Source organism: Heteronotia binoei, chromosome 1, assembly GCF_032191835.1.
Source record: "Heteronotia binoei isolate CCM8104 ecotype False Entrance Well chromosome 1, APGP_CSIRO_Hbin_v1, whole genome shotgun sequence".
NCBI lineage: Eukaryota > Metazoa > Chordata > Lepidosauria > Squamata > Gekkonidae > Heteronotia > Heteronotia binoei.
This window is the reverse complement of record NC_083223.1, coordinates 221,231,147-221,255,788: the sequence shown is the minus strand read 5'-3', so window position 1 is coordinate 221,255,788 and position 24,642 is coordinate 221,231,147. Positions and strand designations below refer to the sequence as shown.

Here is a 24,642-nt window from a genome sequence, read left to right as displayed (position 1 = left end):
AATATGAAGCAGAAGGAACATAGAAAGTAAGGCAGAATGTGGTCTGTAGTTAATTTAGGCAAGAATCTGGAGCAAATCATATAAGAAGGCTAGTCCAATTGCAGCCATTTGCCTGGGTTGCAAATCCCCAGGTGGGGGCAGGGGATCCTCTGGTTTGGAGGCTCTCCCCCCGCTTCAGGGTCATCAGAAAGCGGGGGGAGGGATATCTGCTGGGCACTCCATCATTCCCTGTGGAGACCCATAGGGTATAATGGAGAGTTGATTCACGGGGCTCTGGGGGGGGCCTGTTTTTTGAGATAGAGGCACTAACTTTTCAGCATAGCATCCAGTGCTTCTCTCCAAAATACCCTCCACGTTGGACCAGGGAGTTCAGTTCTATGAACCCCAGAAGAAAGTGCCCCTGTCATTATTTTCCATGGAGGGAAAGCATTTATAAAGTATGCAGTCCCTTTAAAAGTGATGGCCAGAACTCCTTTTGGAGTTAAATTATGCTTGTCACACCCTTGCTCCTGGCTCCACCCCCAACATCTCCTGGCTCCACCCCAAAGTCCTCAGATATTTATTGAATTGGACTTGGCAACCCTACATTTGCCAGCTCTGTTGGTTGAAGGGCTACTGAAAACTGATGTTGGAGGTTCAACTGATAATGGCTACTGACCTTCCTTTCCATTTCCTAATATATTCACCCCCTTAAAATATTTTTAGAATCATTATGAAAGAACAAGATCAGATGGAAATGAAGATCAGATGGAAATGATTTCTCTTGTATGTATAGAATCAAAAGTAATTTCATGTAACAAGTGGAGACCTGCAATACTTGTGGAGGGATACCTCCCCCCCCTACCTTTATTTCTCCCTCTTTGCTACCACTGAGCCTGGTGCAGCTTCTGTCCTCTGCTGCCAAGCCTGCTGATGCTTTTTACTGCCTTCCACATGGCACTGCCAGTGAGCCCCATGCAACTCCAGGCTACCTCTGTCACTGGGCTCACCATGGCTTGTCTCTCCCCAGATGTTGGCAAATCCCAAGCAGCTCCACTGCCCTGTGCCCCTTAAGGTTTCTCCCACCATTGCTTCCATCACCAGCAAGTTCCTCCCCCCAACTCTAGTGAGCCCCATGTGGATCCTGACCTCTACTGCTGGGGCTGTCCCCCACTGCAGATAATGCCCTTATTGCTGGTGAGCCCAACATGGCTCCTGGCTGCCTCCACCACCAGGCCTGCCAAGGCTTGTTCACTCCCTCTACCATGGATGATGCCTTCGCCATCCAACAGAGAAGAAGGTAGGAATGTAGTCTTTGCATGTGCAGACATTTTTGTTTTGGAGAGGGAGATTAAAACCCTCCAGTTATTTTTTTTAACTTTTCAGATTTTTCTACAAACTTGGGGAGTCCAAGTGTGGCCCCAATCCACATATTTTAGATATCCACATCCACAGATTTGGGACACATTTGGCTATTAGAATATAAGATGCATAGTAATTTTCTTTATGTAATTTGAGACCTGTCTCCTGAAATTGTTTTCCTTGTTCCAGAAATTCTCATTGCTGCTAATGACACTAATCCAAACAAAACGCAGTTTTTTAATTTAACTGTCATATTACTATTTAAACTGTTACTTAATCTGCTGTTGCAGTCCAGGCAATATAAATAAGCTGATTTAAATGTATCAAACTGGCTAATATACATATATAAATTCATGTTTGAAAGATTCTCTTTATATTGTACTGCAACTGGTTTGTGAGCCAGACTCCAATGCTGTTCCGTTTATAAACGTTCTGTAGGAAACATCTCCTTATCTGGGGTTTGGTGTGATGATGTGTAGTGTCATGGCCCTCAGATGTGGGGGAGATTGGTCCAGTTACTACTGAGAAAAAATTGAGGCATTGTAGGAATGCCTACAGAAAGAGGGACACATGATAGACTGATAGTTTGACTTTTCTGTCGTGTACCTAGATCCTGATTTAAGTGCTGCCATCAACAATGTTTCTGAAGTGTTGTGATTCAGATGAGCATTCTGCTGTGTCCTCATCAATAAGTGTGGGCTAATAGAAAAATATACGCGGAGAGGCTAACTGCCAGTTATTTTATCTTTTTTGCCTCTGGTTCAGTATCAGGTATTTTGTTAAATTTAATATTTTGATCCAGAGGGGTTAACTTTTTTTTTCCTGTTGATCCCTGATCTCTGACCCTGATTTGTCAGATTTCTCCTCCACCAGTGCCAAAGCTCATGAGACTTTGCCCTGTCAGTGAACCCACTTACTGGCTGCACCTACTGATGAGAATACTTAGAAGTTGGCAACCCCATGTAATAGGCTCAAAGTGTTAATCTGCTTCAGCTTCCACTTTCCTGTCACCCCTGGATGATTCAGCACTTTTAATTGTGGTATATTTAGTTTCAGGGAGCACATCTGTGGTGTGTGATCATAGTAATGTCTAGCTGTAAGGAGCTAAGGTGCAGGGGTACCAATCAGCAACTCTGAATAGATCATTGCATCTTATTCTTTGATTTCCTCAGTTATATCTTTTCCTGCACAAAGCTCCAAGTAGGATGCCACCTTTCATCTGACTAATTATAGACAGTCCAGCCATTTGTTGTGCCAATAGGGCAGAATAAGAAGTTTCTAAAGTCTCCTGCTTTGAGATCCTATTTGGATGGAAAGTGGTATGGAAATGTTTTAAATACATATGCATAAATAAAGGGACATCTGTGTTTCCAGAAGTCTCAGCTTCTGGAGCAATAAATACAGTTCCCTAATTATCATTCTACCGTTAAGGGCACTCTGACATGGATCCCCAGGCTAGTCCAGATCTCAAAAGCTAAGGAGTATTGGCCATGCGTAGTATTTGGGTGGGAGACCTCCAAGGAATATCAGGGTCATGATGAGGAGGTGAGCAATGGCAAATAACCTCTGATCATCTCTTGCCTTGGAAACCCTAGGGTTGCCAGAAGTCAGTTCTGACTTGACAACACTTTTTACCACCATGCTGCTATGGGCAACATACTCTACCCATCCAAAAAAGTCATTCTGTATTTTTTACAGGTATCACAGCTGTTAGGTGTTGCCTAGCATAAGAGGTCCTGGGAAACATGTTTAAGTTTACGTTAGTCATTCAGGTGAAATTTTCTGCTGCCTGTTGGGATTCTTTTTCTTTTGAGAATGTGGACAGTTCAGCTTTCAACTTAATATGAGCAGAGACATCAAAATATAAACAATTGCTCAAATTCTGAGCAGTTGGCAACCTAGCATCCTAAAGAGAACATAATCAAAGGAAGCTTGGGAGAATCTAATTATTCTACACCATTTCTTTGAATAGCTGGTTAAATGCAAGTGCTCTTTGAGAAAAACAAGCACATCTGCAAGACACCTTTGCTCTGTTTATTGTGTGTTTCAAAACATCCTTTCTGCTGTGGGCTGCAATCTGGAGGCATTTCTGCATTACAGAATGGATGAATTTATTCTTGAAAGTAAGGTTTTGAGACAGGAAAGGCTGACAAAGAGCAATCTTTCGTAATGTCTCTCATGCCCATATGAGAGTTGAGACAGCTTGACAAAAGATCTATCTTAAAGATTGATGGGAATGGCTTTCTTATCACTGGGTTTTCCTGAATTCTTAATGACACATATATTTTCAGCTTTCTAGAGACCAACAATATGCCCCAGGTCTGTTATCCTTGCATTTGGTTTTCCCAGAATCTGGATCCTATGAAGTGTCAGTAAACCATTTCTAAGGGAAGCTCTTTCCTGGTCAGTCGGATGAGAAGCAAATATCCCATTGGAGAGGAGGTCTTTGCAGAGCTTGGGGATAGCAGCTGTCACCAACAGTTGTTCCAAATATATTTGTGGATAGAAATGAGTTCAGTAGCTTGCTGCTGTCCTCTGTCTCCTGCTTTTTAAGTATAAAATGATTAGTTCTGGGGTTTCTGCTGTTGCAAGCATTGTCATCACTAATATATAAAAGATTTCAATATGAAATTTTTTGCTGTCTCCTTTTGGGCCACATTAACTGTATTTCCTTTGAGGTGTTTTCTACGTTGTTCAGGTCTGTAGTTAGATTAATAGAAGTAAATGGAAGTTTAAAAAAAGTAGCAAAAGTGGGAGCAGGCAGCTAAGATGGAGCCAGATACTGTTGTTTAAACTGGGAATTTATTTCTAAACCATTTCTAAATATATCTGTAATATATACTGAGAGTCTGTATGGCTATTAGGTAAAGTGTTTGGCTTGAACAGGGTAGGTATAGCTTCAAATCCTAACTTAGTCTACAGTTCATTGAGTGATCTTGGTCTAGTCTCTGGCATTCAGCTTAAGCCTACCACTTAAGGTGGTCACGAGGAAACCTGGGATATGTGAGGCAATACACAAGTATAACAACAACCACTGTTGTCATCAGCTGGGGTTTTTTTGTTCTAGACTGTCCCACTGCATGAAATTTTCTTAGAAAGCTTAGTGGGGTTTTTTATTTGCTTCTGATTTTGTTTGCTTTGTGTTATTTTCCCTGTGTCCTTTAGCCTGTGATAGAAAGTGTTTCTGTGCATTTTAGATAAATGTGTAAAACTATAGTCTCAGCTTCAGTTCTCTTTACAACTTTGGTCTGTGTCCCTTTCCCTTTGTAAGGGGAAATCAGTGCTCTCAAAATCCATTCAGCATATTGGGAGTTCTCATGCGCTCTACAGCTAAGTGAATCAGGTTTGTGTTATTTCTTAAGTTCTTTTTTAAAAACTCATTTTCTTGTAATATCTGAGGGGAAGGTGATAAATCTGAGGGGAAGGTGATTTCCAACAATATGAATAAACATTGCTTGTTCTAATTCATAGGCTTCCTGAGGTGAGGATGTGTCCTGAAAAAAACTGGGATATTGCAGTTCTTCAGCATTGAGCATAAAACACTTAAGTGTTTTCCTGGAACTTTAGTAAGATGGTGAGAGCCAGACTAAGATAGCTTTGTTGTGCTGAATGGAGATGATGGGGCATTCTGGAAAAGATTGTGGATGTTCCTTTTTAATATTTTGGCTGTGTTTGAGCAAATGCTATTGCAGCAAACCTAAGTGGAGAGAGGTTTAACATATAAAAGGGCTGTGGATTATTGCAGATTCCATATATATAACACTTTTTATTCTATGAGATTTCATAAAATTGCTAATGCTACCATGGAGCATGTTTCCAAACAAAAGCCCCCCATTAATTGCTCCATGTATATAATCATGTTCCTACAGTATTCTTCAAATGGTTCTATATTACTTTGTGATTTGAAAAAACCTTAGTAATTATTTACCAATCAAGGGCTGTAACTGGTCTTTGTTTATCTCTCCTCTGTGTAGGGAGACATCAGCTGATTACTATACTGAAAATAATTCTCTCCTAGAGGCCTTTTATCTGAGCTTTTTCCCTGCTGCTTGTTCCAGCCAATTGCCTGTTTTTAATCTAATTCTGTTGTGTATAGATTTGCAGGTTGGGTCACAAAGAGGCAACTGCTATTGATAGGTAGCATTTGTCTTGGCTTTCTTCCAAGTCTAACATAAAAACAAGATAGCATTACTAACACTTAAGCGTTCCTGTTTGGCTGTATGAGCTGATACTAGGTAAAGAAATAGTTCTGAGGATCACTTCAATTCAATCAGGCACAGAAGCAAGAAAGTTAAAAAGCTAACACTGCAATTAAGCTTTCTTGGAATATGTCCTAACACTGAGTGTAAAACTCAAATATGAGTTGGAGGGTTAAATCCCATGCCTATTTTCTCCCCACCTCAAATTTGATTTGACCTTGATTTGATTAATCTCATTGAGCCAAAGCCTAGCTCCTGGTCCCCTCTCCCTCCCACTGCCAGTGCAAAATGCAGTGTAAAACAGGCAGGAAAATGCTGTGAAAGCAGGAGACTAGAAAGTCTTAAGATGCTAAATCATTATTCAGCTTCTCTTCTCAGTGTTTGTCTTCTTCCCCCCTAAACTATTCTAATTAGTATGCTTACAACTTAAATAGCAGGCTAGAACTAGGATGCTTGAAATGGGTAAGTCCTCAATTGTACTATTTGCCACTGCTGATTTGGATACTTAGAAAACATGCTTAAATAGCAGTGTAGGAAAATGCAGAAACCAGGAACAGCAAATTAATAAGGGAATGAACTTTGTTGAGAGCACAGACATAGTTGGCTACAGTTGTTTTAGCAGTACCCTGCATTTGCCACCCGGGACCGGGCCTTCTCCATTGCAGCTCCACTGCTGTGGAATCAACTCCCAGAGGAGGTACGGGCCCTACGATGCTTAGATCAATTCCGCAGGGCCTGTAAGACCTACCTCTTCAAAATAGCTTTCAACTAATGCCGAGCCAAGAAAGTGCTGCCGGATATGTTTTTTAGCTACTGAACCCTACTGAAGACGTAATGTTATAGCACAACTATGTTAATGATAATTTTAATATAACTTGTAAATTGTTTTAATGATGATTTTATAATTATAATTGTTGATGTATATTATATTTTTATGCTGTGAGCCGCCCTGAGCCTGCCCCGGCGGGGAGGGCGGGATACAAATAAAAAGTATTATTATTATGATTCTGCATTGCAAATATTAAAAAAAGAGGAGGAACTGTGCTGTGCTAAGCTGTAGTAGCTATTGGCAACTCATTGCCTTTGCCTTTTTACGGGCATTGGCTTCCTGCCTCTGAAAATGATTGGATTATAGGCAGGCTAGTAAAGAAGTCATACTGGAGACTCAGAGAATATGATAAGATGGGGTCTTATATTTTATATAGGGATACTATTGGGAGCTGGCTGGCTTTTGCTATTTCTTAAGTTTGAATACCACCTCTCTCCTCAAGGCTTGATTCTTTTCACTCTTAGGGCCCGCTGACAGAGTCCTTTTCTGGGCTTTCTTTTTCACTCAGTGTTGACAGTGCCGTATTAAACCCAATGGAGGCCCCTAGGCAGTTGAAATCTTGGGGCCCCCCTCGCAAATTATTTTCTAATATCTCCTGTCGGCATCTTCTCAAAAGCCCCTTTGACAAAGCTGTGGAAGAGAAGCAGAAAGAGGCAAACCAGCCCGGAGCCCCTAAAGGTGTGGGGGCCCATAGTCTGGTGCGTACCTGGTCTATTGGTTAATCTGGCCTTGTGTGTTGAGTTCTCAGATGACTTGAGTGTACTCTCAACACGCTGTGTAGGGTAGGTTGGTTGCCAAAACCATAGATCTGTTGTGTGAGTGTGAAGTTGATTGTGTTGATTTTCTCATACAGCTCACAAAGCACACACATTGATGACTGCTTTTGGCACCCAGTTCCCATTATAAGTTTTCCACGTGGACATTCAGCCAGTATAAAACAACCCCCCCCCCCAAACTGCCCAAACCATTCAAACCATTCCACGGCACTTGGATAGAAGCTGCCCTTGAATCTATTTGTCTTTGCCTTCAACACTGTATATCGCCTACCTGACGGTAAAATTTCAAATAGCAGGTGGCCCGGATGTGAAGGGTCCCTTAAGATCATTTGTATCTTCCTTCTACATCCCATATCATACAGATCCACCAGTGAGGGGAGAGAACATCCACAAATCTTCTGTGCTCTCACCATCACTTTTTGGAGCACCCTTCTCTCTGCTTCCGTGCAGCTCCCAAACCACACGCAGAGGCAATAAGATAAAATGCTCTCAATGGAACTACGATAAAAGGCAACCAGCAGACTCCCTGACAGTTGTTGTGATCTTAAGAGTCTTAAATAGTATAGTCGTTGCTGGGCCTTTTTCTCTAGAGCTAAAGTATTTGCTCCCCATGTTAGATCCTGTTTCATAGTAATTCCCAAAAACTTCCATTCTGTCACCTGTTCTACCATAACCCCATCAATAAACAACGGCTGAATGTCCAGACTACTCTTCCTATAATCCACTATAATTTCCTTCGTCTTATTTACATTAAAAATAAGATTATTTGCTTTACTCCAGAGGCACAGCTGATGAACTTCCCTCCTATACGCAGACTCATCATTCTCAGAGATGAGCCCCACTAACGTTGTATCATCTGCATACTTAATGATTTTATTGCTCAGACTACTAGAAACACAATCAGATGTGTAAATAGTGAAAAGAAGTGGACTCAAGACACATCCCTGGGGAGTGCCAGTGTTTAAGATCTTCACGGAAGAAGTATATCCGTCCATTTTAAACCTTTGTGAACGACCTGATAAAAAGTTCAAAATCAACTCACATATAGAGTCCGACAGCTTCAAATCCTTAAGCTTAACCAACAATCTATGGGGTGATATTGTATTAAAAGTGTTGGTATTGCCCTTTAAAGCCCTGTATGGCCAAAACCCTATCTATCTAAGGGACCACCTTTTCCCATATATACCCCAGAGAGCACTGAGTTCAGGAAGTCAACATCTGTTATCCATCCCGAGACCAAGGGAGGCCAGATTATGTTCTACATGGGCGAGGGCCTTCTCTGTAGCAGTCCCTAATTTATGGAACGCACTTCCAGAGGCCTGCGGGATCTCTTCCAATTCTGCAGGGCCTGCAAGACCAACCTTTTCCGGCAGGCCTACAGTAACTTATGCGTGAGGAGCTGCCACTAGTATGTCGCTGAATACTACCATCCATCTATAAGACATCTAATAGACCAATACAGAGAATTAAGAACTAAAATGAAGCTGGACTGCCTATGTAATAAATTTGATAGCACCATTTTAAAGTTTTAAATTAAAAATTGTTTATATGTGTTTTGATTTTATAATCATAAGGTATTGTTATTGTTGTATTATGACTGTGAGCCGCCCAGAGTCCATATGTGGAGTGCGTGGCATACAAGTTTAAAGTAAATAAATAAAATAAATATGCAGGAGGTGACACTGGGGTAGAGACAGGGAAGGCCCAAGAATAGCACTTACATTGACTGCAACCTACTGTGGACCTTTCTTCTCCCATGAGAGATTTGTACCTACCACTAAACCAGCACAGCTCCTCATCTCCTACTGATTGTCAGCCATGCCATGACTGGCAACCCTACGGATCACTATTGCACCAATGATTATTTTTTCTTCATTTTTCTCCTGCTGACCAACTGGCACTGGAAGGTCTCCCACTGAGACCTGGCAACCCTACAATCAGGGTCTCTCGATCCCCAGTTTTATTTTTTAAGTAAGTCTATAGCCTTTTTCCTTGTTGTGGAAATAGACCTTTCTTCTTATGATTCTGAAACAAGAGCTAGAGACTTAATTTTTAACAAAACAAAAACTAGGAATTCAGAAAACAGATTGCTAAAACATAATGATGCTCAATTTCAATTTTTTTTTAAAAAAAAACAAACCCTGCAGTGGTGTGGGGGTAGGCAATGTCTGCCACATTATACATTAAAATGTAAAAAATAGATATTAAAACTTTAAAATATTATATGCTAAAACCATGTGTGTAAAAAGGTCTTGTTGGTTCCTAGGAATCAAGGAGATATGAATGCAAGTTGTCCATATCTAACTGGAAAGTTTCAGTAGTGCTCATGGTATGTGCTCACTGGACTGCAGCCTGTTGGTTTAATTTAGTAATTGTTTATGAGTTCTGGAACTCAAATCTTTGTCCTTCTGCTTCCTCTTTACCCACTCGAGCTTCCCTGTTTCAACAGAGAGACCATGCCTGAACATGCAAGGAATGCATGCACCGATGACTGCCTTCATTTAACTGAATGGGTTATTTCACATGCACAGAAAATGCACTTGTACATCAAATAACATAGATTCCTGGGTGATTAAGTACAGGTGAATGCTGACTATTAGTCTTCCAAGTGTTTTCCATATTATCTTTGTTGCCAAAGCCCTTCCTGGTAGGAGGTCCAGTCTGTACTAGCCAGTGATGTCAGGAGACAGTAAACATTTCAATGTACTTAATAGCTTTCTTGAATGCTGGTGGTCATATAGTGGAGAGAAAAGCATTAGATGAGAGAACACAGACATTTAATTCTAAGCTGTTCTATCCTGTTTTTTTGCAGGAAATGTGATCTCTTGAAATCTTTTTTGAGTTCGACAGTTCTTTAGATTTGTTATCTGTTTAAAGGTCACACATCATTTTGGACACTGAAAAATGTAGTAGCGTTGCCTATGGATTTCTTTTTGGGGGATTTAAAGAGGCAGAAGTTATGAATGCGCTACAGTTAAAAGCTAAACAGTAAATAGAAAAAGCTCCAAAAGGTGAAAGGTTAAAATAACCTCACTGGATAAAATTATTGTTGAAGAATTAAAGAGGCAGGGATCAATGTTGTTATTCCTCAAAGAGAGTTTCAGAAGGCAGGCATGTTGGTCTGCCGCAGAGAACAGCTAGAGTTGAGTCCAGTAGCACCTTACAGACCAACAAGATTTTCAGGGTAGGAGCTTTTGAGAATTGAGGCTTCCTGTGTCAGATCCGACACAGAGAGCTTTGACTCTCAAAAGCTCATTATTCCTGTCTACCAAAAGCCTTGCACTTAAATTCCAAATGTACTCAGTTTCCTGTGATAGTTATTAATCCCCACTTTTGCCACCTCCAGGATCTTGGTGTCTTTTTTTGCTGTGCATTTTTACAGATTTGTTGCCTGATTAAATAGATATCAGTTCAGAGACTTGAAGGTGCAGTAGTCATGCATAGTTTTAATGCTTTGAAATACGTCTGTGTTGCCTTTTTCCTAATGGGGATTCCAAGGCAAAGTATACTCCCTAGAGAAGACAGCAGAATGATAAGCAAAATGTATCACTCCAATCCCCCCTTCTTCCCATTTAGTACAAGATGGCAATAAAGTCCTATTTATTATTATAGTATACTTATATCCCACCTTTTTTTCCATCATGGAACTCTTGGTATACATAGAGCATTCTGGAGGTCTCTTATCCAGGGACTTAAGAGTCAGATCCATTTAGCTCCAGCAACATTGCTTCATCAGACTTCCAACCATACTTTAGTGACCTATCTGAGTATACAAAGGAACAGACAGATTGTGCTTCTTTGAGAGACATTAAATTAAATGATAATTTGAAAACAAGTTGAGAAGAAGGTTATTGGAGTTCTTTGGCAAGACAATTTCTGTGATTTGCCTTGATACTTCAGGATGGGTCAAGAGATGGTTGCCTTGGACCATGAGGAAAAGTGTAAGGAAGAAAGGCAGTAACCAGAAGTACAGGTACTTGGAAGCAATCTGTTGAAATCAATGTTTCCTTCTGAGTAAACATAGCCAAAATAAGACTTGCTGCCTTTCAGCATTTTTATAACTACCGTTAGAGTCATTTATCTCAAAGAGGACATGTAGACTGATTAGTGACACCATTCGGAATATATTCCCTTTTTCTGCTTGGCTGTTTCACAGAAGAAGCTGTTTTTAAATCCTGGCACCCAAAAGAGCATTTTGACCTCACATGGATGCTTACTGTGTAGTCCCTATCAGACCTTGGAGTGTTGGAGGTGGTTATATGAAGAAAGAATCACTATTTGAAAGCAAGAACTTTTACTCTTTCGATATAGTGATGGCTTTTGCAGCATTCTTGTTCCCACTCTGGTACTCAAGCAACATCCAAGAAGTTGGCTTCAGCCGGTCTTTTGAGTTGCTGGCTTCCAGGTCCCCCCGGCACTGAAAAACCCTGCATGGTGTAAGCCAGTGACTTGTCACCAATGTTATGTTTGTATGCTGCTGACTCACGGCATGGTTGCTTCTGCTGGTTTTGTGCATGAAGACAGCTAACAACTTTGTAAAGAGGGCAGTAGCTTGGGCCAGCAAGGCTTATTGCAGGCTGCATTCTGCCCCCAAGGTGAGTTTGCCACCTTTTCAGCACTACTTCCTTTCTCTGGGCCTAAACAGTATTTGTTTCATCAGAACAATCTGCCTGTGATGACCTGCATTAATTTCATGTGTGTGTGTGTTTTCCCCCTCCCCTTTTTTGTGTTTCCCCCCCATTCTTTTTCTAGATAAATGGCTCATTTAAACTGGGAGCTGCTACTAAAATATTCTCTGGCTGGCAAATGCAGTGCCTAGCAGCTGCCATAAAGGACGAACCAAACATGAGTGGGGGAGGGGAACAGGTCGACATTCTGCCAGCCAACTATGTGGTGAAGGACCGTTGGAAAGTGGTGAGTACATTTCCCTTTTTCTTCCTGGCCTTGGTGGATGTCATATTCTTCAACTTTCCTTTCTTACCTGGTAGAATTCTGAATTTTTAAAGACCTGCCCTGATGTTACTTGTGGAGCATGGAGTTATTGGCATTTGTAGCAACTAAATAAGGGATTTTTATATATATAAACATATATAAAAATCACAAATTTTAAAGTTCATTCAAGTGTAAAGTATACCAATTCTAGGCCCTCTGCTGCTTCAGGGTTATCAGAAAGCGGGGTGTGTGTGTGTCTGCTAGACACTCCGTTATAGCCAATGGAGACCCAATAGAGAATTGATATGTGGATATCTGCGGCTCTACCCCCCCTCCCGTTTTTTCGGTTAAAAAAAGAGGTAAAGGTAGTCACCTGTGCAAGCGCCAGTTGTTTTTGACTCTAGGGTGACATTGCTTTCGCAACGTTTTCACTGCAGACTTTTTACAGAGTTGTTTGCCATTGCCTTCCCCAGTCATCTACACTTCCCCCACAGCAAGCTGGGTATTCATTTTATCAACCTCGGAAGGATGGAAGGCTGAGTCAACCTGAGCCGGCTACCTGAAACCAGCTTCCGCCTGGATCGAACTCAGGTCGTGAGCAGAGAGTTCAGACCTCAGTACTGCAGCTTTACCACTCTGCGCCACAGGGCTCTTTTTAGGTAGTGGCACCAGATTTTCAGCATAGCATCTGGCGTCTCTCCTCAAAAAGAACAAACAAACCAAGTTTCAAAAAGATTGGACCAGAGGATCCAATTCCATGAGCCCCCAAAGAAGGTGCCACTATCCTTCATTATTTCCAATGGAGGAAAGGCATTTAAAAGGTGCACAGTCCCTTTAAATGTGATGGCCAGAACTCCCTTTGGAGTTTAATAATAATAATAATAATAAATTTTATTCATATCCCGCCCTCCCCGCCGAAGCAGGCTCAGGGCGGCTAACAACATGTCCATATAATTATACAAGGGTTTAAAATCACATTAATCTTAAAACATTCCAATTTAAAACAAAAACATTTCAGGTGCTAATTCTGTTCATAAAAATAATGGTGGTAGAAGTCACCTAGCATCAGTCGCTCAGCCGGCAAAGGCCATCCTGAAAAGAGTGGTCTTGCAGGCCTTGCGGAACTGGTCAAGGCTCCGCAGGGCTTGCACTTCTTCTGGGAGCTGGTTCCATAGGTGTGGAGCTGCGATAGAGAAGGTCCGTGTGCGAGTATTTTGTAGTTTTGCCTCCTTTGGTCCAGGGATAGCCAGCTGGTTCTTCCCTGCTGACCTCAGTGCTCTCTGGGGTTCGTATGGGGAATCATGCTTGTCACAACCTTGCACCTGGCTCCACCCCCAGTCTCGTGGCTCCACCCTCAAAGTCCCCAGATATTTATTGAGTTAGACCTGGCAACCCTAATGCTTACTGCAAAATGTGGTTAGCCTTTTGTAAAAAAGAGATCCCTAAATTTTAAGTATGTATGTGTTTCAGAATTAGAGATCTCTGTTTCTTTCATCGATATGAGAGCTCTCTCTGTGCCGTATACCCATTTATGGTATATGGAACAATTTTTCTGGTTTTGCTGAGGGAGCCTGCTTGTTATAAGCTTCCTAATAAAAATGTCTTGAGAGACTGCACCAAGGGACAGTTGGACTGAACTGTTGTATGATTTGCTTTTGGTTTATAGAGGAAGTGACCCATATTTCAGGAACCATTAGCATTTCCCCCATCATCCCTGAATTTTTAGGGCCAGTCATTGGATTTCTGAAGGAGGGTTAAATTACCTGCTTCTCTTAGCTCCAATATAGAATAAACTAGTCAGCTGATGGGAAAGGTCTTGGGGCTGGATTGTTTCACTTGAAAGTTTCCTGTTCAGGGCGTTTTTTGAGCAGGAACGCACAGAAATGCAGTTCTGGCTGGCTTGGCTTATGCAAATAAGTTCCTGCTGGGCTTTTTTGTAGAAACAATGGTGATATCAGGGGGTGTGGCCTAATGTACAATAAGTTCCTGCTGTGCTTTTTCTTCAAGCCCACTTTTAGAGAAATGGGAATCATGTGAAAGTTGTTGGGTATATCTAATGCCAGTCCTGTGCCCTTCTTTGCCTGGATTTAATAATTACATTCAGCTAGGTATCTATTGAGTTTCTTGGTGTTGCATTGCTTGTATAATAATGCCTCTTTTTATATTTTTATAACGGAATGCATTTTGCATTTTTAAAACTTATTTTAGGATAGAAATCTTGTTCTGATCTCTCGTTTAATGTATAACCTTGAGTATTGTTTGCACTGTTGGGAGTTGTATTCTGTTGAAGCAGATTAGAGATATGTAGTAAAAAAAGAAAAGGGAAAGGGGTACCATGAATATCCTTAATCTTTTGGTGTCCTGAAAAAAGAAGACCACCTTGTGAGTGGATTGTTTTTGCTCCCAAATAGGAGGCAACTCTGGGTGAAGGGCTGCCAGTGGCATCAGAATATCTTAATGTGATTTTTGCTTTTTATGTTTTTGCTCTGCTCCAGCTTCCTGATGCCCAAATCAGGTCTGTGTTCATTCTAGAAATTTGGGATGGTAAAAGTCAAATAGTATTCTTGTTGTTTACTAAAAAGTGTTTGTGATTTGTGCTTTCTGCAGACTGTAGTCAGAGTAGACTTGTATACCATCACAACGCAGATTGCAACTATTGCAAAAGGCAAAGAGAAACTAGCTTAAATATTATATGCTTTTAAGGTATCTGATAATCTCCAATATGCTGCTGGTATTTAAGATACAGGGGCCTCTTTCTCTCTTCCATTCCTGTTATCCTAGCAGGATTTCAGCAGTGACATTTGACCCAATTCATTGTTAGATTGTGTTTGTGTTGTCCTGTCTAGAAACCAGTGGTTGAATAACTCTCATTTTACTTTATATTATATATTACAGAATACACAGTGTATGAAATACATCTTTTGCAGCAGCATAATAATTGTTCATGGGAGTTTGTAGTTATAAGTCAGGGTCAAGGTATATGCATACCATGTGTGCTGACAGTGTACACACCCCATTTAGCTGCTACTAGACAGTTTTTCTTCCTGTGAATTTTTTTGGCCTCTCAAGTGGAAGGAGAGCTCTGATGTTCCATCATTTCTCTCCTGCCACTGTGACATCTTTCGGGAGGACATACTGAAGAATCTGAAAAGGGAATTTCCTCTACTGCTTAGCATGTTTCTGGACTTTTATTATTTATATAGCACTGCCAAGATACTTTACAAAGAAATATAAGCAAAAAGACAAACTCTTGTCCTGAGGAACTCACACTTTAAATTTTGAGTTGAGGGGAAGAATGGAGGAATTGTGGCCTTTATGGAAAGAATGTGTGTCCATGCGAATGCAGAGTGTAGACAGTGCTCAGTTCCCAACTGTCACTAGGCCAAAGTGATCAAAGTCAGAGTCTTTATGGAAAGTTCAATATATAGAGGAAAGATTTGCGAGAAGAAAACAGGTACTAGAGTTCTAGTGTGACTTCCCAACATTTAGGGCAACTGCAAATGAGTTCCTTTGTTTTTCTGGCCAGTTTTTCTAGCAACCGTGAGCAATAGCTGAGAACTGCCCCCTGGAGCAGTACCAAAATCAGTGAACCGGATAAAGTTAGATTCAGCTGTCCTTGGATAAAATATGCAGGAGCATTTAGGAATCCCTGTGGATGTCTTGATGACCTGAGAGATTGTGTTTCTTTGCACACAACACACAAACTGTAGCCTGACAGACCTCTTCTGAAGAGGAAAACCATTGCCAGAAAGGGTGATCTGGAGCAACTAAGTGGCAGGGAGGAAACATTTAACCTGTCTGATGATGCTGCCTTTTCCACCTGCTCTCAACCCCAGCTGTAATCTCCTCAGAGGATTACAAATATATGTTTGCCTTTCACAAGTATTTTAAAACTCTGCTTGTGGGGTGATTGGGAGCAGAGAAACAGCAGGCCGGTGAAAGGTCTGTGCCATGTTTTTGAAACACTCCCTCTGGAAGCAAGCTTTCCTTCCTCTAATAGGATGATCAGGCTATCAGTTAAATGTATTTGCATGCTAGCTTGGCTACTTGTTAGTGTCAGTGTTCGTTAGGATGGCAACTGTAACTCTAGCTATGCTTTCCATCCTGTCTTGCTTGGGATTTCTGTGCTACTGTCTCATGTTCGAGGCAAGCTCAGCAATGTCTAACATGCATCCCTAGAGCACTCAGGAAAAAAATAATTAAAGTGAAGTACCAGCAGCTATACCAGATGGTTGCTGAACAGGTGTTTTTACTTAAAATGATGATTGATGGTCAGGAAGGGAAGGATATCCTCTGGGAAAGGAAGGGTGTACAAAGAACTGTTTCAAACAAAACCTGGTGTACAGTTGGGGCATAAAACAGCAGTATGAGTGTTCAAGCTGACTGCAGTAATTGTACCACACTTTCAAAAGCATTTTCAGAACTTTTAAAATAAGCCTGCTGTACATGGCCAGCGCGAGGTTCCCAGTGATACAAGTAAATAATAATAAGTACAATTGTTCTCAGTCTTGTGTGTCCTGCTATACTAATCATACCAATGTAACATCACTGTTTACTACTTGAGGCAATTCCTATTCTTTAAAGAACAAATTATTTTGCCTATTTTTATGCTGCTTTTCTTCCCAGTGGGAGTAAAGAGAGAGGCCAAGGCTCTTAATGTTTCCAGGTTTCTTGGTCAGATTCTGCTCATCTCATTTTTACTATGAGCTTTTTCACACAGCCTATGTATTCCGGTATGGAAGCTGGTCAGTTACTGAACAGTAACGGGTTTCTGCTGGCATTTCAGACAGACCCAACTCAGTAACTTGCTGCTACTGGAATACTGTCACCTTTTCACACAGTCCCGGTAGTGAGGCATGCCTGAGCCGTTAGTAACAAAGAGCAGCTTCTTCCAGGTTGAAATCGGTATGGGGCGCTGTGTGAAATGTCCAGTATCTAATCCGGGAGCAGTTTTCGTGCCCTTTTTCGCCCACTGGTGTGTGATCTCCGGCTTTTTTTTTGGGGGGGGGGGGGGCGTCAGTTTAAGATCGCTATAGCGCTATAGCGACATCTCACAACAGCACCACCATAGGGATGCCTGGGCTCCATTGAGATGCCAGAGATCGCTGCCGCTGAAACTTGGTCTGTCACCTGTTGCTATCACTTCCATGCCCACATGGGAGTCAGGGGAATGTGATTGGTTTGTAGGTTTCTCTGAAGCACATTTTTTTTTTGGGGGGGGGGGGGTCTGTTGCCACCTGGAGAGGGATTGCCCATAGGGCAGCAGGTTTCGGCGGGAGAACAGATCAACAGTGATTGGTGAGACAGATGTTGCTAACCCAGCCTGATGTGCACCCATCCATGCCCACAGGCTATTGGCTGGAAAGTAACTTGTGCCAAGCTGCAGCAAGTGTAAATGTCAGGGGGGAAGCCACAGATTTCTGTGGGTTGTAGTTGGTGAGCGGATTGTCTGGTTTAATAGGTTGGTGAGTGGTTTGTCAGGAATTGTGAGGAGGATGAGTGCGTCAAGAGGTGTAGCTTGGAGTGAGCAGGAGATTCTGGACCTCCTAGCAGTATGGGGAGATGATGAAATCCAAAAAGCTCTGCAGTCATCCCATAGGAATTATGCTTGCTATCAAAAAGTCTCAGCAGAGATGGCCAAACGTGGCCATGACAGGACAGCAGAGGAATGTAGGAGTAAAACCAAACGTCTGAGAGCAGAATACAGGCAGGTAATTGCACATAATTCCAGTCCTGGAAATAAAAAAGTCACATGCCCCTTTTATAAGGAGCTTCATAGAATACTGAAGGGGGAAGGACATTTATACCTGCTGCAGCTTGGCACAAGTCACTTTCCAGCCTGTGGGCATGGATGGGTGCACATCAGGCTGGGTTAGCAACATCTATCTCACCAATCACTGTTGGTTTTTTCTCCTGCCGAAACCTGCGGTGACAGACCAACGCCTGGTGCCCTGATCTCCCACTTGAACTGTGTATCCAATGGGGTACCTGTTGCCAAGTTTCAGCGGCGGTGATCTCTGGCATCTCAATGGAGCCCAAGCATCCCTATGGTGGTGCTGTTGTGAGAAGTTGCTATAGCGATCTTAAACTGACGTTCCCTCCCCAAAAAAAGCTGGAGATTGCGTGCTGGCGGGCGAAAACGGCTGGCGCTGGTGGAAGCGAGATAAAAGTGGAACAGTGTGAAATGGCTCGCTTCAATCACAGAACCCTACCAGGAAAAAAACCGTGTCTGAAAACTCCCATCCCTGTCTCGGATTACTGCAAGGTGGGACAATACCGACTCCCTTCCGGTTTCCGCCGGTAAGTGTGAAAAGGGCCCATATTTCTCTGCCCGTCTGGTTACCTCTGCAGCCTGTGTCTCCTTCAGAGCCCCCACAAAGACTCCAGTATGGTTCTTTGTTTCAAGCATGTCTGCTCCTCTTAAGCATTGCTCCTCGCTCTCAAGAATGGACTGTCCCTCTCCTCCTTCCCATAAACCCCTCAACCCTCCCTACTAGTAGAGAAAGGAAAAGACTAGAACCATGGGCAGCCCAATCCAGAGATAAGGGGCAGCCGGCCACAGCATAGCTTCTGCGCCACTAGCAGACTTCCTGAGAAGAAGAAGAAGAAGAAGAAGAAGAAGAAGAAGAAGAAGAAGAAATTGGATTTATATCCCGCCCTCCACTCTGAAGAGTCTCAGAGCAGCTCACAATCTCCTCCCCCACAACAGACACCCTGTGAGGTGGGTGGGGCTGAGAGAGCTCTCACAGCAGCTGCCCTTTCAAGGACAACCTCTGCCAGAGCTATGGCTGACCCAAGGCCATTCCAGCAGGTGCAAGTGGAAGAGTGGGGAATCAAACCCAGTTCTCCCAGATAAGAGTCCGCACACTTAACCACTACACTAAACTGGCTCTCCGCGAAGTCTCTGAGGACTTCGGCATGCTGGAGCGTGGCGAGGGGAGAGGTGTAGATTGCTGTGAGGGAGACATTTGCCATGGCAAAGCCGCTGGCGGAGGCACAAGGGAGGCGGAGGCAGACGGAGGGGAGGGCCAGCCCACCCTCCACCCCCATTGGCCAGTCCTGACACATGCACCGCAGCTCATGACAGTCAGGGATGGGGAGAGACAGCTCCAGAGAGGCTGAAAGCCATCCCCAACCCGCTCCCAAACAGAGAACGGAACCAACACGGGGAGAGAACAGGAGTGAGGCTGGGCATGCGTGCATGTGACGCCTGGCTTGGTGGCGAGGTGGGGGTGGGGGTGAGACAGGCCCGCATGGGACCATGGAGAAGCTGTCAATCCCCTCACATCCTCCCGCTGGCTGAGACTCTGCCAATGGCAGGCAGACAAGCAGGAAGTACCAAGTGCAGGAACTCGCTGTCATAGGCAGCGGCTGAAATGTATGTCTGGGAGTGAACAGCCCAGCAGCAGACACCCCCGCACCCAGAGACCCCCTGTGTTGCCCTGACACCCCCTGCCATGTGCACGAAACACCTCCCCTGGGGGCCACGGAAGTCAGAGTGCCAGTGCATCAGCTGCAGAACTCTGAGTCCACTTCATCAGCTCTCCCTTAGTGCTCTGCGCACAACAGCCCGGTGACGTCGGGTAGGCTGTCAATCCGGGCAGGCTGAGGGGCAGCACTCCCCCTCCCCTATCCAGCCACGCGGGGGGCAGCGTGGTGGCTCATAGACGGTTCCCCTCCCATGTGCTTTTTAAACAGGCCTGTTGGATCCCCAGGTCTGAATTCTACAGAAATGGCCCCAGACACATCCATAAATGTGCCCCAATCATGGCTAGTTCAGGCAGAGACTCCCCCTTGAATCTTTCAATCCTTAGATCTGGCACTGTTCCAACAGTGAAGCAATATTTTTTAAAGATCAATTTAATATATCTGTCAAGCTTCCCCCAAGATATTGTAGACTGTCATTAGTTTGAAAAATTAAGATGTTAGTTCCTCTCATTTAACTGGGAGAGAGTTCAATTTCCAGTCCCTTTCTAAGCGTTTGATGTTCAGATTGCTGACAGTAGATACTAGGAATTTTTTTAAAAAGGAGAGATAGGGAACATTGTATTTTAAAATAAACAAAACCAATAGATGTTTGAATCCCGGAGTGATCCTCCTTTCGTCACTCACTGGGAAATACTTTAATTATTTTATATTTCTGTCCTGCCCTTCCTTGCAAAGCCGGCTCAGGGTGGGTTATTACAGAATAAAACAACCAAAACATCACAGCATACGAAGTTAGAACTCCCAAATAACAGAACCCACAAGACGGCAATTGCAGTTTGACAGGAAGTCCTACCTGAATCCAGCATGAGTGTCCAAGATGGACTCAAATATCAGGGGAATGTACATGGCCACCATCATAGCACAGTTAAATTAGTGCAAGCCCTAAGAAGTAAGTGGGGCAAGGTGGAATAGAGTGGAGCAGGGAGGCTGATGCAGTTTGGACACTCGCCACCTCAATCAAAAGCCTGCTGGAACCAACTCCATTTTCATGGTCCTGCAGAACAGTAGTAAGTCCCGCAGAGCCCTGATCTCACTTAGGAGCATATTCCACCAGGCCTGGGCCAAAGCTGAAAAAGCTCTGCCCCCCGGCTGAGGCTAAATGGATGTCTTTTGGGTCAGGGTTCACCAGCAAATGTTGTTCTGAGGAACCTAAGACCCTTCTGTGGGCATATTGGGAGAAATGGTCCTGCAGATATGTTGGTCCTAGACAGCATAGGGTTTTAAAGGTTAATACCTTGAACCTATTCCAGTACTCAACTGGTAGCCAGTGCAGCTGACGGAGCACTGGTGTTATATGAGCTCTGAATGGTGTCTCCATTAGGAGACATGCCACTGCATTTTGAACCAGTTGTATCTTTGTAAATTTCCCCAGTGGAAAATCTGTGGCATCTCCCCCTGTCCCACAGTTTGTATATCATTGTAAACTCAAATTATTATTTAATAATTTTGGGAAACATTTTTTATTACGTTTCATCTGGTTTTCACAATCCCATATTTGTTTTAGTGGTGCTCCACTCTCTTCTGCCAAGTTGTCTGTAGGAGCAACTTTGTCTTAGGTCTGTTTGATACATTACTTAAAAAACTTGCTTCTGCCACCAAGGGTGCTCTTGACATCTGGGAGCCCTAGCCAGTCCCTATGTGCTACATTCACAGTTTATACCAAAGATTTTAAAGCATATACTACAAAATGTTTTGTTTGCCCCTACCCTATAGTTATATTTGTGGCAATTCCATTCCACCCCATTTGGTGTCTGACATCTGCTGCACATAACCAGCTTGCCACAAGGGGGAGCTTGCTGTATAAGGAACTTAAACCGTGTTACTTTGCATGTTTATCTAGCAGGGGAACACTGGCTTGGAAACACTGTAGCTCTTTGCAATATCATGCAGTGGTCTTGATATTTATATTGTCAGCTTATTCTACTCTGTTCTGTCTTCATTGATTTGATTCCATGATGAGTCTGTGGTAATATTCCCTGAATCTCTGTCCACCAGATGCTTTGCTGTGTTTTCATTGATTCTTCTATCCCTGTGACTGCTCTTGAATCTGTTTTTAGAAAGCAATCCATCCTTGATTAAAACAACGACAACAAAAGGTCAGACAGTAAACTGTGGTCATTAATACTTGTGCTTAGCAATTACACCATCTTCCTTATATGAAATTTTGAAACTTTATATCTGGATATTAACTCTGAAGGCATATGGATTTGTATTTGGCTGCACAATTTCAGTGCACTTCAGACTTCTGTAGCTCACAATGTGCTTCCCTTTGGTTGTCTATCCTTTACTTTCTCCTGAACCCAAGCTGGGACTTTATTTTTCTCTGGTGTCTACATGCCTTGGCATCATTGTCAGGCTACAGATGCCCCTGGGATGCCTCATCAGGCTTTGCTTTTCTGCCATGTGCTCTGGTACACTCTTCCTTCAAACTTATCTTAAGAAGAAGAAGATATTAGATGTATATCCTGCCCTACACACCGAATCTCCGAGTCTCAGAGCAGCTCACAATCTCCTTTTATCTTCCTCCCCCACAACAGACACCCTGTGAGGTGGGTGGGGCTGAGAAGACTCTCACAGCAGCTGCCCTTTCAAGGACAACTTCTGCCAGAGCTATGGCTGACCCAAGGCCATTCCAGCAGGTGCAAGTGGAGGAGTGAGGAATCAAACCCGGTTCTCCCAAATAAGAGTCTGCACATTTAACCGCTACACCAAACTGGCTCTTAAGAGAATAAACACCAAATTCTATTCAGATCTTTGCAGTTTATATCAAGCAGTATTACATATTTTTAAAGCTTCTGCTAGCTCACTGTAACACTACTCCTGAGCAATACCACTGGGGTGTAGATTGCTGGTTTGAATGTTCCATAAGGGTATGATGGACCCCTGTATCTCCCCAATTCTCAGACAGATTTTTCCTGCCAAAACTTCAGTTCCCCTCACAGTGACTGAGCCGCCCTACAGTAGCATGTATATCTTCTATATTGAAATAGACTTACACTGTCCCACCCTTTTCTTTAAGTATTGGCTTAGGCTTTTATTCAGCACAGCAACTTGAGGGAAAATACAGGTGCTGTCTTGTCTTATAGTTAAACCCTTACTGAAAATGGCACTTGAGGCAGTTAAACGTTCAAAAACAGAATAAAGATTTTATTAAACAGGCTGGGAATATATATATTAGAAAGAGTCAATGCCTTCAATAACGGAATTTACATGTTTAAATTGATTAGACAGATAAAACTAAGAAAGATTTTTGGCCCTACTGAACTTTTGCAGGGCATGGGTTTCAAACCTAAATCAAGGTTTGTCCCAAATGCAACTGATCCCATGATCAATGCCTTCGGGAGGGTTATGAATAGGGATCTTGCTGTAGTGGAATCTTTAGCTAGAAAATGGTGGCACAACATGTCTTATGAAAAACATTTAGCACTGAATTCTTTAAAATCTGATGATACTATTATTATCAAACCGGCAGATAAGAGAGGTGGCACAGTGATTTAGAATAAAAGCTATTATTGTCTGGAAATCAAGAGACAGCTGATCAAACTATGTATTCTTTAGCTGACTGTGACTCCACAAGACAGGTCTCCCAACTTATTAAAATAGTGTTGGATGAGGCTGAAATCATGGACACATTAATAATGATTTGTATAGATTTCTTTACAAGGAACATTCACGGACTCCAGTTTTATACACCCTCCCAAAGATACATAAGGCAGGATTTCTTCCTCTAGGGAGACCAATCATTTCAGGCAATGACTCCTCGAGCCTCTCTCACAATTCATTGATTCATTTTTGAAGCCAAATTAGATCATACATTAAGGATACCCATGATTTTATTAAAAAATAGAGGGGATTTAGGTGCCAGCTGGTTCTATTTTGGATATGTTAGATGTAGCCTCGTTATACACAAGCACCATTGGATAAGGCACATAATACCATTGAAAGAGTATTAAATGACAGAACAGATGCTTATCTTCCCAGTGTTTTCTTATTACAATTGGCTGACATCATATTGGAAAAGAATTTATTTAAATTTGATGATGAATACTATTGGCAAATGTGGGGGGTAGCCATGGGGTCCACTTTTGCACCAAGCCTCACCAATCTATTCATGGTGGAAACAGAAGATAATTCCATCTATAATGAATCTTTAAACCCTTTTTTAAAAATAAAATAGTAATGTATTTGCACTACATTGATGATGTCTTTGAGGTTTTGAGTGAAGCAGGGTGTGCAGAAGCTTTTAAAACTTGGATTAATACTATCCATGTGAACATCAAGTATACAGGATAATTTAGTGTAGACATGGTCACCTTCCTGGATGTGTCAGTGTTCAAAGACACCAATAATCATTTAGCTGTTAAACATTTTAAAAAACCAACCGACAGGAATTCGTATTTTGCATATAGATCATTCCATCCTATACACCTTAGACAGAACCTATAGACAGATACTTAGGGCGGAGTGCAATGCAGACTTTGAGGCACAGTGTGATAGGATGGCATGGGATTTCAGAGATAGAGGCTACCTTGAGGGGGTGGTAAGTGGGGCAGTACAGCATGCAAGATGTGTGGAAAGATCTACTTCTCTGCAAGGTCACAATCAGAGATCAGCATAGAGAGATAGGCCGACGTGCATTTGACTATATGTGATTCGCTGCATCATTATTAAGCACTGGCATATGCTTTCTAATATTCCAGGACATGAGAAGATCCCGTTAATCGGGTTCAGAAGGACCAAGAGCATTTGAGACCACATAGTGAGAGCTAATATCAATACAGGTCTGAAGCAGAATCTGGGGGTGAGAGGACATTTTAAAAGCAATGGTTGTACCATATTTATTTATTTTATTTACCTTACATTTGTATGCTGCCCACTCCATATGGACTCTGGGCGGCTCACAGTCACAATACCATAATAACAATGCCTTATGGTTATAAAATCAAAAACATATAACAATTTATAATTTAAAAATTTTAAATGGTGCTACAAAATTTCTTACATAGGCGGTCCAGCTTCATTATAGTTCTTAATTCTCTGTAGTGGTCTATTAGGTGTCTTATAGATGGATGATAGT

At 42.4% G+C, this 24,642-nt stretch overlaps 1 protein-coding gene across 2 annotated transcripts in view; it reads left to right on the top strand.

The window, feature by feature from the left end:
- Positions 1–24,642, top strand: part of TTBK1 (tau tubulin kinase 1) — a 132,104-nt gene that overhangs the window by 7,845 nt on the left and 99,617 nt on the right. The window contains exons 1-2 of one of the 2 annotated variants that reach the window (XM_060247895.1): positions 11,436–11,740; positions 11,898–12,059. In XM_060247895.1, the coding sequence (XP_060103878.1) occupies positions 11,660–11,740; positions 11,898–12,059 (243 nt within the window). In that variant the 5' untranslated portion in view covers positions 11,436–11,659. Of the gene's footprint in view, positions 1–11,435; positions 11,741–11,897; positions 12,060–24,642 lie in introns of those variants that run through there. The other variant, XM_060247902.1, reaches the window with a different exon arrangement.